This window comes from Netta rufina (assembly GCF_964035555.1).
Source record: "Netta rufina genome assembly, chromosome: 2".
NCBI classification, from domain to species: domain Eukaryota; kingdom Metazoa; phylum Chordata; class Aves; order Anseriformes; family Anatidae; genus Netta; species Netta rufina.
In genome coordinates this window covers 46,882,510-46,902,158 of record NC_140124.1, presented here as the reverse complement: position 1 = coordinate 46,902,158, position 19,649 = coordinate 46,882,510, and the positions used below count along the sequence as shown (strand labels likewise).

The following is a 19,649-nucleotide window of genomic DNA, read 5'->3' as shown; positions in this document are numbered from 1 at the left end:
GCTGTAAATAGCACTTCAAATATTTCCTTTCCTTAGTAATCTGTAAAATATAAACAGCAAGATGATTGTTTTGTGGTATTTTTGAAGTAGTTTTTCTTCATCTACAAAAAATGTATTTCATATACAGACGTGCTAAAGTTGCTCGGGTGATTGCTTTACTGGCATTACACACATCTGAACTCAGAGAAAATGTACCTGTTTCTGAGGTAACTTTCCATTTATTTTTTTTTAACACAGTTAATAAGTTTAACATTGTTAATGACTGTCAGTTTTTCACAGCTTTATTTTTCCCCTTATATGAAAATGGAAATATAATTAAATATGTTAACTTCTGCGTTTATTCTATGTAGTTATTGCAATCTTTACTAAACTGTGTCAGAACCACCCAAAAAGATAAAGCTCTAGCCTATATTTCTCTTCAGAAAAATCAAGTAGTCACTGTCATACTTTTGTATGGGTGTAAGAAGAAAAAAAGTTGACTTATTTGGTTATCCTGAAATATAATTATTATAATAATACAAGTGTTTCTTAGAAATCTTTTTTCCTTTTACAAAAATTTATTGAGGTGGAATTTGTTTGAGATTTCTCACAATTCTTGAAGAATGTGCACAATTGAAGAAGCAAGTAACTTTCTTTGGAGAAGAAAAATATTTTGAATTGTTTGTTCGTTTTTCATTCTGTGCAACTGATTTGATTTAAACAGAAATTAAAATGATCTTACCATCCTTTTTTGTGTGTGATACATACACATATTTCATAAACTTAATAGTATTTGCTGTTCAATATCTGTTTAAAGTGTGAGGTTGACATTGTTTCTACTTCATGAGGTATAGCTGGTATTTGAATGTGAGGCAACACAACTGCTAAACTCACTTTGCAAATATGCTAACACCCTTTGCAAATACAGAATAGAATAATTCAACTGGAAGAGACATGTGAAGATCGTGTCCAACTGCCTGACCACTTCAGGGCCAACCAAGAGTTAAAGCATGTTACTGAGGGCATTGTCTAAATGCCTCTTCAACACTGACAGGCTTTAGGCATTAATCACTTTTCCAGCAAGCCTGTTCCAGCATTTGACCACCCTCATGGTAGAGACATTTTTCCTCAGGTTCAGTCTGAACCTCCCCTGGTGCTGCTTTGTGCTGTTCCCTTATGTCCTCTCATTAGCGACCAGGGAGCAGAGACCGGCATCAGCTTCTGTGCTTCTCCTCCTCAAGGAGTTAGAGAGCAGTGAGGTCATGTGTCTTAATATTGTGCAGATCTGGCACGTAGGAAAATGTTACTGGATAATAGTTAGCTGAATTGCCAAAAAAAAAAAAAAAAAAAAAGGGATCTTTCTGCTGTTGTGGGCCTCTCTGTTTTTTTCCTTGAATGAATAGTGCACCTTGTCATTTCATTATCTAGAATGATTATGGCCGTCTTGCGATGTTGAATATCATTTAAATTCTGTAGTGAAAGCTGCTCTCAAAACATAATTTCTATTATTTTTTTTGGGGGGGGAGAGAGGGATGTCTTTTATAAAGTTACAAAGTGGGGAAAGCCAGGAAAGGATGGCTAACTTTTAAAATTCCTGTAAAAAAACAAACAAACAAAAGTGAGCTGACTGGCAGTCACAGTTTCCACCATAGACAGTATTCTGTGATTCTATATGTTGTTTGTGCTCAACACTGTATATTCTAGTCTGCTTTGACAATGTAAAAGCAATAGACTAATGCTGCTTTACATTGAACTGTAATATGGTTTTATTCAAAATATTTCAAGTTTTGTGTTTTTCATATTAACATAAAATCATTCACAGAATTAATTTAGCATTTTTTAGGAATATACATGTACTTCAAAAAGCAAGTTAAATCTGAGACCAGTGACCCACTTAAACTGAAGGACTAGAAAAGAAAATTCTCATTATCATTCTTCTATGAATTAAAATCAATTTTCATATGCATTAATTAGGAAAATTATGGTTTTTAAAATTAACAAAACTGAATTTTAATACAGTTCAAACAGCATCTGCTCTGCTTGCTGTAGTGAATTATTTGCAGTTTTTTTCATAATAATATGTTTTAATTAAAAAAAATATTTTAGAATGCTTACCATATTAGTATGAGGAAAATAATTATCAAAAAAATTAATTCCAATGTTTTCATGTCTTTAGTATAATTTTTGTAACTTCTGATCTCTACAGTCGTGATTCCTGCTTCCCTTCCCCTCCAAGTAACAGAATTGCTAGTTTGAACATTCCTGTGGATTGTCAGCTATTGCATGCTTTTAAAAAAGTTGGAATTATTTATAATTTTCTATCTTCTGTTTTTAAAAAGCACATTTTAAACAGCATTATGTACTGTATTAACAAATAATGCCATAATTTATCCTCTTATATGAACCAGCTGATAGTCTAGCTGAAGTTTCTTGATGGCTGCTGTGATTTAGGAAATGTCAAAACCAAGCTGTAGCTAGTCAGAACATAATGTGAAATGACTGCATGATCCTGTTCTTAGGAAGTCTGTAACATACAACCCCAGAACTGTAAGTCCTAAATAAATCTGTTTTTTATGGTCTTACTTAAAATAAAAATAAAATAAAATAAAATAAATAAATAAATAGTCCCTTACAGACAAGTGAAGAATGGCACTACTGCCTCAATCCAAAGGGCTCTCTAATTTGACATCTCTACAGAGGCAAATGTGGGAAACCTGGAGAAGCACAGAGTAATGCAAGCATGCATTCCTATTTCTCCAACACTTGTTCTTCACCTCCCGTGATAGGCATCTCTGGGATTTTTCTGAAGCAGGTATTCGAATTTGTCTTGTAATCTTCTGAACCCTCTTAAATGTTTTATCATCCATAACATCCTTTGGGAAGAAACTGCACAGCTAAACTATATGCTGGGTGAAGCAGTCAGTCCCTTTGTTTGGACCTGCCCTTGATAGGCTCATTCTGAGGCCTGTCAGTTCTTACGTTGCACAAGAAGCACATGCATTTCACGTTCATCTTCTCTGCACCAGTTATAGTGGGGTGTTCAAGGTATCTTTATCTTTTTCTTTTTTGTCATCTCTCTTCCAGACAGGTTCTAATTTTGTTAGTTGTTCCTCATGTCAAAACTCTTAAAATTTTATTCATCCTTCTTGCCTTCTTATGTTCTCTTCCAGATCCCAGTTTCATCTCTTTAAGATCAAGAACCTTATTAGGAGGACTGCATCCTCCTAATAAAATACATACATAAGTGATTTGAATGGTAGTTGGTTTTCTATTTATTTCCTGTTTTGTTCTCAGTAACTTCTAATATGGTCTGCTTTTTGGCTACTGTTGGGCAGATTTGGTCTCTTTGTGGAACTCCCTCCTACACCTTCACGATTGTCTTCCCAAGTATGAAAAGTTAGAACTCAAGAAAATGCAAGACTGGAATTACTTTTACCATGTACTCTGTGCTGCATACAATAAATTTTCTTTCCTACTTATATTGCTCCATCATCACAGAGCTATGTTGTTCCAACAGACTTTGCAGTTCTGTCACCCCATTATTTACTCATCCATTTTTCTGTGATTTCTTTGCTATTTGTAAGTGTAGCATGGGACCTACAAGAGACTCAAACAGGACAGCACTGCTGGCTATTTCATGTTAAAATTTGGTTCTTTATTTCTACCCTTAGTTTCCTGTCTTTTACCCAGTTATACATTTACTTAAGGACATTTTATCTACCTTTGAAGCTTATACTGCACCATTAATTATTTTTGTTGTTTAAATGGTTTGTTAAATAATAGCAACATCGAGTCCTGAAAAAGCAGAAAAACTTTAGGAAAGAAAGAAACCTCATCCTCATTTCACATGCTATAATAAATGTTCATTTGCTGCAAACCAAAAGTTTTTGGTTTATTGCCCTTTGAAGAATTAATGGCTTTCCCTTTCTTTAAGGTCATCTGTGAAAAACATTTTTCGATATGTAACCACCAGAGGTCACTAAAACACAAAATTAAAATACAAGTAAATGCTCTTTAATACTACATCCTCTGCTGGACCAGACTACAAAAAGATATAATACTGGAACTATGTACATCTTGATTCTGCTGATCTATTCTGAATCTCCCAATATATTCTAATGTAAATTCACTTGCAGTTAGTCTATTTCCAATTAATTGTTTTCTAGAACAATACAATTGATTAGAAAAAGACTGATGGTAGAATGCAGTAGGGAAATTAAACTCTTGCATATTTTTCTTTGAATCAGAATCTTTCACTGAAGGCAAAAACATATTGTGTGTAATTTCCTCTATCTGACAGTTGCAATAAAAATTGAAGTAGTTGTTGATGTTGTATAGGTCAATTACTTGCTGACTTACCAATGGCTATGTTTTATTATCTTCATGGAATCGCCCTTTACAAATCAGAAGCATAATTTCCTCTTATTTATTCCTAGTTATCGTAGGAAAACAGCTGAAGTTTTATCTTTGTAGTTAGGATTTGAAACTGGTTCTTACAGAACTAAGTGCTAATGCTTGGAAAGAAAAATCTGCTTATTCTTGATTTTAGAGAAAAATTCCTTCCACGCTCGGGTTTGCTTCCATCTATGTTTAATTTGTCCTTTTTATTAAAAGTAGCTATTGTTCCTTCCTCTCTGTGACTATTTCTACTAGAGGTACAGCTACTCTCATGTGAAATTTCAGACTTTGCCTTTCATTTTAGTAGGAGATCATAAATCAACTTCACAGAATGCCCTCATGTCAGGGAGCAACGTCCTTTTCTATCTGGTACAGGACCAGAAAGAGGTGCTTTCTGCCCCTCCTTTTCAAGGCAAAAATCTAGTCATTTTCCATACCTCTTTTAAATCGTCTGATTGTAAATTCCAGTTGCACATTGTGACCTAGGCAGCTGTGTCCATTTTCCTACAGACCTGATTCCTCTGCTCTGCTGAGAGTTCAAAGGGCTCAGAGATCCTGCCACAGTTTTCGTACTTGCAAGTTTCTTCACAAAAACGTTGGTTTATAGAATTCCTTGGGCAGATTAACCAACTTAATACCCCATGGAGAATGACAGAATGTCTCAGTAACACTGAGCTTAGAGTGCCCTTCCTTTGTCAAAGCAATGGAATCTCCTAATTTGTCCTCATCCAAAGTGAAACCACATATAATTTGAGCCTTTCTGTTTATGATTTTTGAAGTCCAATTCGCTGGTTGTTTTCTACAACTTTCATATCACAGCTGCGTTCAGTTTTTATGGATCCTTTCTCTAGGTAGTCTGGTTGCTCCATGTGTAGAGTTTGTTCTCATTAAAATTCCTACAGAATGCCAACTTTAAGGCATGCTTCTGGCTGATCCCATTGATTACTCCTGTTTCTAGCCCTATATACAACTACTTATATTGTAAGGCAATCCAAATAAAAGTATTCACTTGACCATTTATTCTCAACCTATTTAGTTTTGATGTTTTTATTGTAAAATGATTTTTTAATCTACTCACAAATGCTCGTGATTTCAGTATCCTTGTCTTTTTCCTTCAATGGCACTTTGCTTGATTTACACTGATAACATGTATGTAAAAATACTAATTAAAAATAATAATCTTTGGATAGGAGGCATAAGCTAATCAGAAGCTGTATAGGAGGCATATGTGCATAAAAGTACTTACATACTTGCACACACAAATGTCTGCTGTGCTATAAAATGATTGTTGAAAATTAAGGAAGACAAGTAAAAGATAAACACTTCTGAGGTAAATTAGCTTCTGCTGGCAAAAACTCGTAGAGTATGTGAGAAGTTCTTCCAAGTTGAAAAGACAGAATATATAAATATAATTAATGTTAATGACAATTAATCCGTCTTCTGTCTTACAATGGAATTCTGGATTGCTGGAGAAAATATTGAGACCTTTTGTCAGTTCCAGGTAGAGAACTGAAAAACATTGCTAATTGCAAGATTAAATTACTTTTTGCAATTTTCTCAGACTAATTGCCTGACCAAAGCAAAAGTTGTTGCCTTGTAAAAGTTATTCTATTGTGATTGTTTTCATAGAGCCCTTTAATTTTTCTCTTTTTTTTTTTTTTCCAAAAGATAAAATAGCACATTTTGCCATTAAAATGACATCAGTAGTGCTGCTGATACACCTCTTTGCAATACTCTTCAATTTAATGTGTTCTTATAGCAAAAAATCTCTTTCCTTCTACAAGTCTGTAATTTTGGGGATAATAAAGAGCTATGCCCTTAGGATCCTTTTCTTCAGTCAATAAATATATACGTCTCCAGAAGGTAAAAAGGTATTTGGTAGACTTGTCTGTTTTCTTTTCAATATTTCATTCAGGATTCTAAGCATAACTTATATTTGTCCTACATCGGTGTTATGAAACACCAAATCAGTATTCTCCTTCGGCTGCTTCTATCATAAATACAATTGTGACCTTGATTACTGAATGTGTCTGGGGGAAGCTTATTAAACAGAGGATTAAGGGGTAACATACATTACAGGGAAAAACAGACCCAAAATTCACAGCCCCGTGAAGACTTCTGGAAGTCACTGGGCATCCAGATACTATTTTGCAGTTGAGGGAAAACAGCTTCCCATTAAACGTTTTAAGACTATGTTCTGCTTCCCAGCCTTCCAGTATGTATGTCTGAAAGTCACACACTATTGTGCAGTGGAGAGAGGAAGTGTCTTACTCTACATTCTTACACCTCTAAAGCAAGACCATGTTTTGGGCTCTTCATGTTATATCTGAATATTGTAAATGTTGAGCTTTGGACTATTTGGGTTTGCATTTCTTTGTTTTGCAGAGATTGGCTTTTTTTGTGTGTCAGGAATAGGCATTTCAAAAAAGTCTGAACTAATGAATCACTACTCTCAGTTGATATCCTAAGGTGAATAATCAATAGGGAGCTGACAACAATCTGAAGGAGCTTTTCTTTTTAAATCATGCTCATTTTAGCTTGGATCTGTCCTGTCACCCGGACTGATACACAAATGTTTGTGCCGGCACAATGGAGGAAATAGCACTCAACCTTGCTCTATTGTTGGTGGCACTCATAACAGGGACTTGAAGTGGCTGAAATTATGGTATGTGGCTCAGAATTAGTATCTGTGTGCAGTAAATAAGAACGTGGCATGGATGGCTGAAATGTGTATCCTCCTTTTTTTTTTTTGAATGCTGCCCACCCACAAAGGTATTGTGTAAATACTGTCAACATAGTCAATGTTGACAAACGTAGTCAAAATTCCACAGGCAGTAAATCTTTGTGTGTTCCTTTCTCTTTCATTTGTTCACTTATCCACCATTCAGTTCATTTACTAGGACTAGATGGAGAAATTAACTCATTCTCTTAAAAAAATAAAAAAGTTAGTGTAGTTAGACATATTCAAAACCAAGTGGATTTATATGTACACCCTACTTCTGAAATTTTAGAACACTAAACATATCTATTTTTTCAGGAAAAAATGAGCTGAATTAAAACATGTTGTGTTCTTCTTACCTTTTGGAGTACCAAGATAATTTGTTTCATACTCAGGCAATCAGGTATGATCATGTATCAGTTAAAGGTATGAAAGCATCAGACTCTTGAGTATTTTGAGGTAAATACTTATGTAATACTGGATGTGGCTTTCTATTTCTAATTATAATTTCTAAGTATTTTATAATTGCTGTTTTCTGTTCGTTTATTTGTAATATCTATCTCGTGGGATTTCTGTTGGGTATTACAGGGTTTGTGGCTCAGGGTCTGGTTTTGTCCAAATCCATCCTGCCATCCCCTCTATTTCATCAGCCTGGGTTTTAAGGTAGAAGGGGGACATCCCCACCATCAGCATTTACTGGAATACTATGTTCAGTTCTAGTTAACTTCTACAGAGCCTTTATGAAATAGCTTAAAGATAATTTTTGAGGAGAAATGAGACTAAATAAAAAAAACCAACATCCTCTCTTTGAGAGTACTGAAGTTTTAGATTCTTTACTAAAAGTGTCTGAATTATTCTTAAATGATGAGTATTATAGGGAATATATGTTGGAATGTTTTTCTTATCTTGTAGTTTAAGAATAAAACCACTTCATGAAGTTGAAAAGGGGCAAAGTTTCCTTGTGTAATGTGGCAATTAGGGCAAGTTTCATTGTGTAATGTGATCAGGTATCTCCTCTCAAGCAGTTATTATGCAATGATATGAAGAAGCTTCTTTCCACAGGAAACTGAGAAAGCTGGCAACTGGCAAATTTCAGAGAAGTGTTGACATGGATAATAGGCGTATCAAAATAACAAATGCTAGCAAAACATTTTTGTAAGGCTCTGAAAACACATTTCAGATTTGATGTCAGCACAAGGAAATTGATTGTTCAGGCTCACCTCAAGTTTCTTGTACTTTTTGTTTTAAAGTATCTAGAGCCGATCACTCACAAAACCAAAACACAATCTCAAAACAGTTGACAGCTGGTCAACTTAACATCGTTGTGTTTTGGTTGAAAAAAATTTGTCTTGTGAAATCATGAATTCTTTCCATATATGTTTGTAGCTGGAACTAATTTACATTTAGTAATTTGTATAAGTTTTCTATGTTGGCTATCTCAGAAGTAAACTTACTTGTATGAAGGAAATAAAACACTAAAATTTACTTCCACCTTGGAGTGGAAAAATAATTACCTTCAGTCTTCTGCATGTACATGTATGCTATAAAACTGATTGGCAATTCACATGTAAGGTCTCCATATTTGAGTTGCTTATGAACAGAATAACACATCTGACATCAGAAACACTGCAAAAAGATTCTTCATGATTGCTTTTAATGATGGAAGCGTTTCATGTCTCATCAGACGTCTTGTAAGACTATTTTCAGTATATGTGCTGAGTATATTCCTGCAATCACAGATTTTTGTTGATTCTAACCATTTGATATCTTTGTCAATCTTTGTAATATTTTTGCAACACAAGCTGTGAGATTTCTGTTTAAAGCACAGTGTGACTTTTTTGACTTTGTTGTTGTTGTTGTTGTTGTTCTGGTTCCCTTCCTGCTGTATTTTTCTGTAGAGTAGAAAATGTTTCTTGTTTCAGTTGATGAGCTTTTATTTTTTTCCATATTACCTAGTCATTTGCTCTCTTAGCTTACTATTTGCATATTGCTGCAGTTAACTGCATTTTTGTGAGATAATTGGGTTTCTTTAATGACTTTTTAACACTATATATAGTATTTGAAGCTTAAGATCTCAGATTGTTAGCATGAAACAATCATATGGTTTAAAATGTAGCTGTTCAAAATGTTTACTCTATGACATTCTGTACTTTTTTTTCTTTCATTTTGTCCACTGTAAATACATACATACATACATAAATACATACAGCAAGGAATACAATTTTAAATCCTACTTAGTTGAAATATTTTACAGTTGTATTTAAAAGTAACATTTGCACTGTTTTTCGCTACAAAATAATTACTTTCTAAGTAATAATGTACAAGTTATACTTTTAACTAGAATTCTCTAGTATGAAAATAAGTTGTCATGTTTCTAAGCTGGTTATTCATCTGTACTAGATTATTCCCAGTTAGCTTTTACTGGTGAGTGACTCCGGTTGAAGGGAGTTTACCTCCATGGCACCTGTAGAATCAGTAATTGATTTTAATGTTAATGGAAATTATGTATACTGAGGACTAAACTTGCCTCAAAATATTGAGATGCATATATATATATATATTTTCGTATTTCAGAGCAGGAAATATGCAAAGAATTTTCTACTGTGCAAGATCTACCGAGAAATAGAGCTTGACCCAATAGTTATTGTTAAAGTAAGATGAGCACATTTGTTAGGCTTTTAACTCAATGTCGACACTATCATCATTATTTCTATTTTCCCTTCAATTCAGCTGCATACAAAACTTCAAAATAATTATGTGTTTTAACTTTTCTACTCCTAAATTTACCTCTTTCTTTTTTTTGCCTGAGTGCAGGGGTTATTCTTAAGAAAGTGTAAGAGAAGAAAGTAATGCTTCATGGATTAGTTCGTGCAAAGCATCCTTTTTGAGGGCTGCAAAGAATAAAACCTAGAAGCTTCTTTGATTTGGAAAGCAGCTGAAGGATTCTTGAATAGGATTTACCTTTTTGTCTTGATCCTTTAGTGATGAGCAGTTTTAGGTTAACTTACTTCCAGAGGAAAATAATGATTATGTGAAATGTACCATGTATCTGACAGCTGCCTTTATTATGTACACACCATGCAGTGGGAAGCTGAGTTTTTCATGACTGTTGAACTATGTAGGCTTTTGCTGAACTAGTTTCAGTTTGTCCCTCCTCTGGCATCACTTTCATGAAGTTTTAGAATACATATTTGTGTCCTGTTCCGTATATGCATGGAATAATTTTGCCTTTATTGGTTATATTTGGGGAATCTAAACAAAAAATATTCAGTGATTTTTTTATACCTTTTCAGCTCTGTCCATATATACACAAAGCAAGAAAAATAGAATGCACACTTTAATTTCTCAAAAGAGAAAGTAAATTCAAATTTTGTACAGCCTGTTTAAGCTAAATTGCTATTATTTTCACAAAAGCATAAGGGTGGTTATCCTGCAGCATTAAAGATGACAAGATTCAGCCTGTCAGCTCTCCTAAATGAATGTGATGTTAACAAATAAAACGTCAGACACTTCACCAGTAAGTTGCCTTTGGGAATACACCTTTAGTTGTCTTTGTAACCTGTACTCTTGAGCGTACTCAGAGCTGGTTCACAGAGAAATAAATTCCAAAAACTCTAGGGCCTTTTGAACACTTACTGCAGTCCCTCTTCTGTATTTAAAATCAGACAGCTAAATCTATATGTAGAAAATACATTAGGGATACCTGAACAATTCTTACAGCTGCAAGCAGATCTGTCAGCTGAAGGAGCCAGCTTTCTCACGAATGTCTGTCTTTCAGCTGGCTGACTTTAAAATTAATTACATAAAGGCCACCATTTAGCATCTTCCCTTCTTCCTTTATTAACTCTCAGGAAGTTTAAGCAGAAACTCCTTGGTTTAGGAGGATGTTTTTCTGATACTTAATAGTCTCTGACCTTTTTTATGCTTAGTGTGTTAAAAATATTTTCATATATATTTTCTGATTAAAAAGAAATGAGTTAGTACTACAGCCCTTCTTTTACTTCTATATTGCTATTATGTTTTGAAAAGTTTTGCAAAGAATATGTCTAAGAAGTTTTTTACTCTTGGTATGTTTGATAAAAGTTTCATAAGAGGTTTCAGGGAAAGAGGCAATGCCTTTACTGTTTTTTGTTAGAAAAATGGACTAAAGGGATTGTCTAAATGCTTCTTTTTCTTTTTATGCTCCATCTTTTGGGACTTAACACCACATATTTTGTCCAAAGTTTTCATGAATACAACACAGCAAAATATTAGTATGGAGTTTTGTATGGTTGTATATTATGGGGCAGAAAGAGCTGAATTTGTTGGTGTGTTTTAGATTTAAATTAGATGTGTTCTTTCGCTAGTATTTCTGTCACTGTGCAGGGAATTTGTCCTTGCTTGTGGCATCAATTTTTGTTAAATTTGTGTGGCATATTGTAGGTGAATTTTGCAGAATAGAAAATAAGGTAAATTTCAGATGACTAGGTTGAAAATAGGAAGTTTCTTTGATTTCTTAGAGGAAAGTTTTGTCAAAACAGTTTTTCTAACTAGCTAAAATATTTCAGATATATTAAGGAAGCGGTACACAGCAAAGATCGTATGTATTACAAAAAGACATCCCCAGCAGAACTTTTTTTTTTTTTTTAAATAGTTCTGTTTACATTGTGTGATATTTTATTTTTTTTTCTCTGCACCCCAATCCCTTTTTTCCTTTTATAAGTAAGTGGATGTGTCACATACATTGGAGATGTGTATGGGACATGAAAGGCTAGGTGAGCTAGATAGTTCTGTGATTAAAATAACTAAGCCAGAATAAATTTTTTTTCTTTGGAATTGAAATATTTTTGGTTCTTACATTGTTATAATATCAGTAGAACAATCAAATATATACAGAAAATGAATCATGAAATTAGCATTCCTACTGTGAGCAAGAGACCACACTGAAAAATTTTTCATGCATAACCTTCTTGACATGAAACAAACAACTTTTCCTATTAATTCTGGAAAACACATCTGTGAGATTGTTATCTATTTCCTGGCATAATTTGGATGCTATTTGCATAATGTTTACAAAGTTATGTCATACAATATTGGAGTTCTGTGTTGTGTTCCTATTAGTTCATGTTTATTAAAGCTTGACATAGCTGAGAATTGAGTTTTAATATTTCTGATACAGTTCATTTCTTTCTGAATTAACCAACTCAATAATTTGCTTATTGAAATCATGCAACTAAATATGTAGCTTGAAGAATGAACCTAAAAAGATCCTTGAGTCTTGAGTTTGCAAATTAATGAAATAGTAGACTAGTTATAGGAGAAAAAAATCCATCCTCTTCCTCTACAGCACATGCTTGTTTGATTGGCACAATTAGGCTAGAACAAATTTTTGTGACAGTAATTGCAGACTGATGGTAGCTTGAAAGCCTAATAGTTTCATGTTTCCTGCTGCTTTCTGATTACAGCACTAAAAGATGTTCAAACCAGCCTCAGTGTTATGCAAGATCAGTTGTATATTTGTTGTCATCCTAACTTTTCCTCTGAATATCAGCCCTTTCAGTTATAATCTGGGAAAAAATGTTTTATTAGTCTGAAGCACATCTTAAAAGTAAAGAAATCTGTAGAGAAGAGAAATTTCTAACCAGATGGTGTTGGGTCTGGTTGTCACCTTCACAGAGTAGAATGAAGGGTTTTTTGAAATAATCAGTAAAATGAAGTTATTTCAAAGACAATTTATGGCAAATATTCAGTGTCTGTAGATTTTTAAAAAGATATTTAAAATTCTATTCAGAATAAATCAATCTACACACCCCTACATGGATATTTTATTAATGGTCATTGGGCCTTCAAGAGTGTCATCAGCATGGCTTCTAAATCAAGTTGATAACAGGCACGCTGCCATGCTGTCCAGAAGCAACAGATGATGACCTAGAGTAATTTCATGTAGAGTTAATGAAAACGATAAAACTCATTCCCACCTTTTATAAATATTGTGTTTCTGGAATGGTAGAAACCTGCAGAGAAATACAGGGAAACAAAACGGAAGAGAAAACAAAGAAAAAAAAAAAAAAACAGTTTCGTCTTTTGATGCTCCTGACAAAACTTGTTCTGTGAAGACTGATTTCTAGAGCTTCAGCTGACATCCTTGGGATGTAAATCAGCTCGAGCTGAGTGCCATTGACAGCAGTTTTGAAGGCAGAAATCCTTTTAAATTTAAGGACCCTTCACTTCTTGGGCATCTTGCACTTGAGCAATTCTTTTCATTCTTGCCCTTGGCAAGAAGGAACACAGGACCTTCCTTCTGTTTGCAGCAAACATCTTTACCCGATACTTCTTGTCATTAAAAATCTTCAAACTTAAAGGGTGGTGGAAAATGGATGTATTCATGAACATCTGAAACTGAGGTGCATCTGTGAAGACAAGGAGAAGAAATAGCCTTTTCTCCCTAAACAAAGCAAATACCCAAAGCCAGTATGCAGGTGTTTTTCTTTTTTTCTTTTTTTTCTTTTTCATTTTGTGTGTGTGTGTGTGTGGATGCATTTTTGGTTTGCTGGTAAATGTAGCAGTTATAAGTTAGTTCCTACTGCTTGTATCTCTTTGGGACCTTGGGTTAGTACCAAAGCATATTCATGGAGCTAATAAGGACATCTGGTTAGCTACTCTGCTGGCCTGCTAAGACCTCTGCTTACAGCAGTTATCTAAAAGTTGAAAAGATGAGAGTTTTCATGATGAATTAATTTTGTGTTGTATTTCACCTGGAAAAATGTTACACGTATTGCTCCCTAGAGGTGTTATACTACTGCATAAATTGTGCAATGTGTTGTATATTTGCTTCTGTTTTTTCTGTATTCTGGAAAGTATTAATACTATGCTCATAGTCTGAGTCAGACTTGACTTTGATCTCCCATGTTCCATGACCTAATTTATTGTACAGAACACAAAATTCACAGAAACAGACTATTTCGCTTACTCAGACCCTTTCTTCTTGTATCTGCACTCTGTAGAAAAATCTGATGAGAGTATCTGTTTCTGTCCTGTCACTCTACTCTTCAGTCAAGCCATTTGTTTATTTCAGTATATTGTTTAACCAGCTTTCCCTGAACTGTAGTTGTCACAGGTATGTTTGGATCCAACCCCTGTGTAAGTACAGTTATCAATAATACAATATGTATTAACATATGTATTAACTACAGAGGAAGATAGGGAAAATATTTGAAACATCCAGAGAGCACGGTGTTTGTTTGTTTTTTGTGTTTTTTTTTTTTTTTTTTTTCTTTTTCCCTTTATGTGCCATTTTAAAGACGAGTACGTGGTGTAATTATTTTCTGGTTAATGGCAATGCAGCTGTGGTGTAGTGTCTCAGCCTGCTGAGACTGTTGTTCTCCACAGAAAGTGAGATTGTGGTGGCATCAGTTGCATGTGTTACATGTGTGTTCACTCAAAAGAAATTGAACTGAGAAGTAATTTCCATTATGCTTCAGGCATAGACAGTTTTTATCTCTGTAAGGGTTTGCAGAATTACAGATGTTTTAATCCTCACTAATGCTTGCTGACATTCATATTAACAGATTAAAAACTTAAAATTATTGTAAATCTGTACATTACCTTAACATTTAAGTGGCATAAAATACCTCCTCTTTTTGAATATGTTGTAATTCTCACTTCTGGACTGTTAAAACTGCAGAGAAACTTCCAGAAGTAGCTTGAAATGGGCTGAGAATCTGTTAATGTATCAACTCCACATACTATTGTTGTAAATGAAGGTAATGACTGTCTATCCAGATATGAATCTTTCTTTCTTCTCTTATTATAACTATACTACATCCATCCAGCTTGACAGCTGATGTACGAGGTCTAAGTAATGTATTAAATTGAAGACACTTTTAGCAGATGCTGTAGAGCTTGCAGTGCATTACTACTTACATCATTGAAAGGGAAAATGTGTGCAGGTTGAAAGGAAAAAATGTGCTCTAGCTGGCAATGAGACCTTTTGTCAGACTATGCGATTAATATAAATTTGACTTCTGTTGTGTGCTTTTCCAGCTAATAAACCTTATTTACCTAAAATTCATACTAATCTTTAACCTCGTATCAAAGTCTTTGAGCAGTTTTATTGTTAATATTTTATTAAAATATTTATTTTCATATATTTTTCCTAGTGAAAGGATGAATATTTTAAATCTGGTGCAAATCAATATTGTCAGGACTAGAAGTAATCTGTGCACATGACAGAGAAGGAAACAGCTTGCCTTCCTCCTTTTAGGATATTTTATATATGTTAAAATATATTTATATTGTGTAATTACAGCAATAATACATAATTTTATTTTACACAAATATATGATTGTCCTTATAACACAGATGATGAATCTCGACCACCTGTTTCATAGCCTCTGTTGCAGAGGACATGCAAAGAGCTTAAGTTTGGTTAACAGCACCAGCTTTCTGCTTAGTATGTGACATGTTCTGTGAGCTCCTATTTCCTGCACTTGGATAATATTTGATGTACTCAACTGTGTTCAGTGAACAGGGGGTAATCATTGGGCAAATGTTAGACTCTGTGGTACTTAAAGAAAAAGAGACTACTATGTGACTACAGTAAATATATGCTTGTATTTGCAAGCCGATCAGCATTTACTTTAAGAATATAGAGTATCCTCCATAATCTGTCCTTCTGTAATAGTACCCCCATACAATTCTGTTCATCTTTAAATTCTGGTAATTTAACTGTGCGTTTCTTGTTATGAATCTGTTTACAGTTACTAGAATTACCCACTAGTGGATGCATTTATTATAGCATGTGAAGATAATCAGTATCAAAACTCATGCAGTTAGTTCTTTTTTTTTTTCTTTTTAACAAAGATTGAACAGTTTTGCAAAAATCAGCCATGGATCTCATAGCTCAGATTTCTTCATACAGATCTTCTCTCTTGTTCAATAAACCATTTTTAAATGAAAATTTCAATTCATTACACTGACTAGCTTTTTTTTTTTTTTTCATTTTTTTCCCTAGTGCATGGAAGTAAATAACTTTAAATTTTGTTAATTCAGTTTCACAGCTCTTTCATTCAAGTATGATATAAGAAAACAGTGGGAACTGAAATATCATGACTTCCTCTTATTGCTTTTGAATAAAAATAATAGTCTGCTAGTCCTAAAATTTTGAGGGAGAGCAAAGAAGAAACAGCAATTTCTGTTTGCCAACATCAAATACTGTTCCTTGGTTTCATCTCAATTTTAAATCTTAAATTCTTAATTTTAATGAACAACCAGAAAGAGAGCAGATAAACCTAGTATATTTAATGTAAATGACATTCTTCTAAAACTTAACTGAATAGTAAGGTAGAAGAATAGAATTAAGTGAAAGTGTGTAAAGGAACAGCTTGATAAATGCAAAGCTTAGTTTTTATTTTTTTTTTTGATTTAATAAAACATAAGATTCTGGAAATTTTAGGCTTGCATACATAAGTGTATTTAGTACGTCATTGCATTAACTATTCATTGGGAAAATAAAACTTACAGGTGAAAAACAAGATCAGTGTTAAATTGGATTTCTGCTGGCTGACACGCATCATTAAAACTGATAATTTTGAACAGCCTGCCTTGATTCTCTATAAGAGGTGTACAATTTGAGTTGCATTTTCTTCATCGGGTCTTGCATGTGAACAAACAAACAATAACTTGGGTATCATGGTGCTTTAATGTCCCTAGCTAGCCTGCTGGGTCTGCTGTCTGCAACTCGTTATCAAACAGCTAATCAATTCTGTGTTGTCAAAACACTATTTCAGGGGTGTTAACTGAATATGGGTAATGCATGTTAATAAAACAGTGCTCAAGTACTTCAGTGGTATTGATTCGACAGTAAAAATAGTTCTCAATATATATATATTTCATCACAAAAGCAAAAATAATTCTGTATAGGTATAGAAAGCGAATGTAATAAAAGAGAAAATGCTATCATTACCTGTTCACCATTTACTAAAAAATTGCAATTGAACCAACTTGACTACTACTTTATCCAGCTGATATATTAGAAGCTCTAAAACCTACCGATAGATTTATTTCTTTACTTAAATATGAAAGTTGAGTTCTCTCTGGAATGGCAGGTTACTTGAAGTTCCTGAATAATGTCTGAAGAAGTGTTCTGAAAGTTAAAGCAGTTAATGAGCATAGCATTACATAAAAAGGGGAGAAGGTCAAAGTTTGTTTAGTAGATCTTCTTGTTTTAATTAATTTAAGCCTACATTTCCAGTTCTCATATGATTTCTCTGTACGAAGATTGAGGTTATGTTATGAAGCTATTAAGGTCAGAAGGGTAAGAGAAATTAAAGAATGTTGAGGATAAAAGCTCTTCAGAGCTCTGAGGAACAAAATGTGTTGTACTGACAAATACATTTGTAAATTTTATTTTTTTTTAAAAAAGGTACATTTAATAACCTCTAAAAATGGAAATGATTATTTTCTGTGATTAAGCACTGAATGCCTGATTTATTTATTTATTTATTTATTTAATTTGTTTTTTACTGTCTGCTTCACTGATTCCTGAAATGCTTTTGAGAATTTACGATGTTACTTTCAGGGAACATTGTCTTGCAAAGTTTGCTAACTTGAGACTAGTTTTCACAGGTTATTTTCTTTGAGCATTTGAGAAATTTCTGTGTGTGTGTGTGTGTGTTTTTAGAGCCTCTTTCTATATAGATGCAAATGACAGTAAGGTTGGAGACTGTAATCCAGCCTTTACCTGCTGGATATTATGCCTTTTATAAACATGAATTGCATATAATATTAACAAAGGATATAGGAGACAAGATATTTGTTTGTCAAGCAACTATGCATTTCTGAATTTTTCCTTTTTAAAGAAATAAACATTAGATATTGCAAAGAATGCAGTTATAAATCCAGAAATGTTCGCAAGTGGTCTTTATCAAAGATCTCTGGAAGATGATGCCTTGCAATAAATCTGAAGTTACTTATGAGTTGCTCATAAGTATTAAGGCACTATCTTTCATCAGCATATCCTGAACTAAAAGTTAGTGATTATAAGTTGATTTTCTGGTGTTTCAAGATTATACACACTCAAGAGAGTTAAACTTAGATCCTCCACAGGAGAAAGGAGCCTTCCCTGAAAGGCATGTAATCAGAACTGAAAACTACATGTTTTTATTCATGTCTTTTTGTGGGATTAATTTGACACCAGAGTGTAAGGATGACTGTCAGATTCTTAACTTAGATGCTGTGCAAAGTCTGAGAAAATCTTGGGAAACAGACTGTACAAAGTAAGTGAATTTTAAGTGTCACTGTTTAGACCCCTTGGGCCTGGGTTGAAGTGCTGCTGGTTTGTATTTGAACAGAACCACAAATGTTGAGTTTCCTGAAACGAGGGGTAGAGGTATGCGTTGTGTGCGCTCTGTGTACAGCTGGTACTTGCTCAGTTGGAACAAATCCCAGAATTACAGAATGGTTGAGTTTGGAAGAAACCACTGCCCAGCTGCTTGCCCAGGTCCATGTCCAAGTGGCTTTCCCTCCAAAGAGGGAGGCTCCACGACCTCTCTGGGCAACCTGATAATAAAAAATGAAGATCATTGCCAAGGGTTAAATGAAATAGTATGGGCAATATTACTGCTTGTTTAACATACATAAAAATAGCTTCATATCTCACATACATCATGTAAACTGTTGGAAACCATTGACTTCAGAGACTGTATCTGTTTACACAGCTTGTTTGCTCTAATCTCTTTAAGTACTGTTAAAGTGTTTGAACTAAATCCTTTCTGAGAATGAAAGGAAATATATAAGGGACATAGTAGGTATGTTAAGTCTGTATTCACTGAAGTATCTTCTATTCCTGCCCTTGCAAGGCAAGGGAGACGAGGACAACATGTAGATAGTTCCATCTTTCTTAAATTAAAGAAACGACTGGCTGCTCTACTATTATATGCTTGCTACATAGTGGAGTGTATTTGGAGACATAACTGTATCCCAGCCAGCACATAGCATGCTTTTCAATTTAACATGTGGTAGCTAGATGGTCTCTTGCTTTATTGACTGATTCCAGCATCAAACGTTAGGTTTAAATTTAATCTGCATGTGTATAGGGAAGTGATTTCCCATTAAGTCACCTGCACAAGATGAATCAGAATTTTCGATTCCCCCCCTTCTCCCCATATAAATACTGTATAGCTACTTTACCTTTACTTTACTCTATTGTTTTATTTCTCTGTAACTAAGAGTTTATGTCTGGTTGTCAAGTAGTAAGGCACCAGTAAGGCTTCATATCTCCTGATTTATTATCTACAGAGAAGACAACGTTTTGTTGTTGTTGTTCTTTTTGTAGCCTGATGGTGAGGAGAACTTCTAGATCTTCTCATGTAAACAAAGTAACAGCAACTAGCATGTTTTTGTTGTTGTTGTTGTTGTCGTCCTTTTTTTTTATTATTATTTTTTATTTTTCTTTCTTCTTACAAATCTGCTTCTGTTTCCCGGGAGAAAAGGGGAGAAAGGATGACTGAAAATTTGTCACCTATGCTATTTATTTATTTCATTTTTCTCCATGTTGAATATATAACATGGTTTG

At 34.0% G+C, this 19,649-nt stretch overlaps 1 protein-coding gene across 1 annotated transcript in view; it reads left to right on the top strand.

Moving 5' to 3' along the window:
* Positions 1-19,649, top strand: part of ULK4 (unc-51 like kinase 4) — a gene marked incomplete at its 5' end in the record, with an annotated part of 228,746 nt that overhangs the window by 20,647 nt on the left and 188,450 nt on the right. Inside the window, one exon of the mRNA XM_084281505.1 lies at positions 128-206. Coding sequence (XP_084137631.1) covers positions 128-206 — 79 coding nt within the window. The remainder of the gene's footprint in view (positions 1-127; positions 207-19,649) is intronic.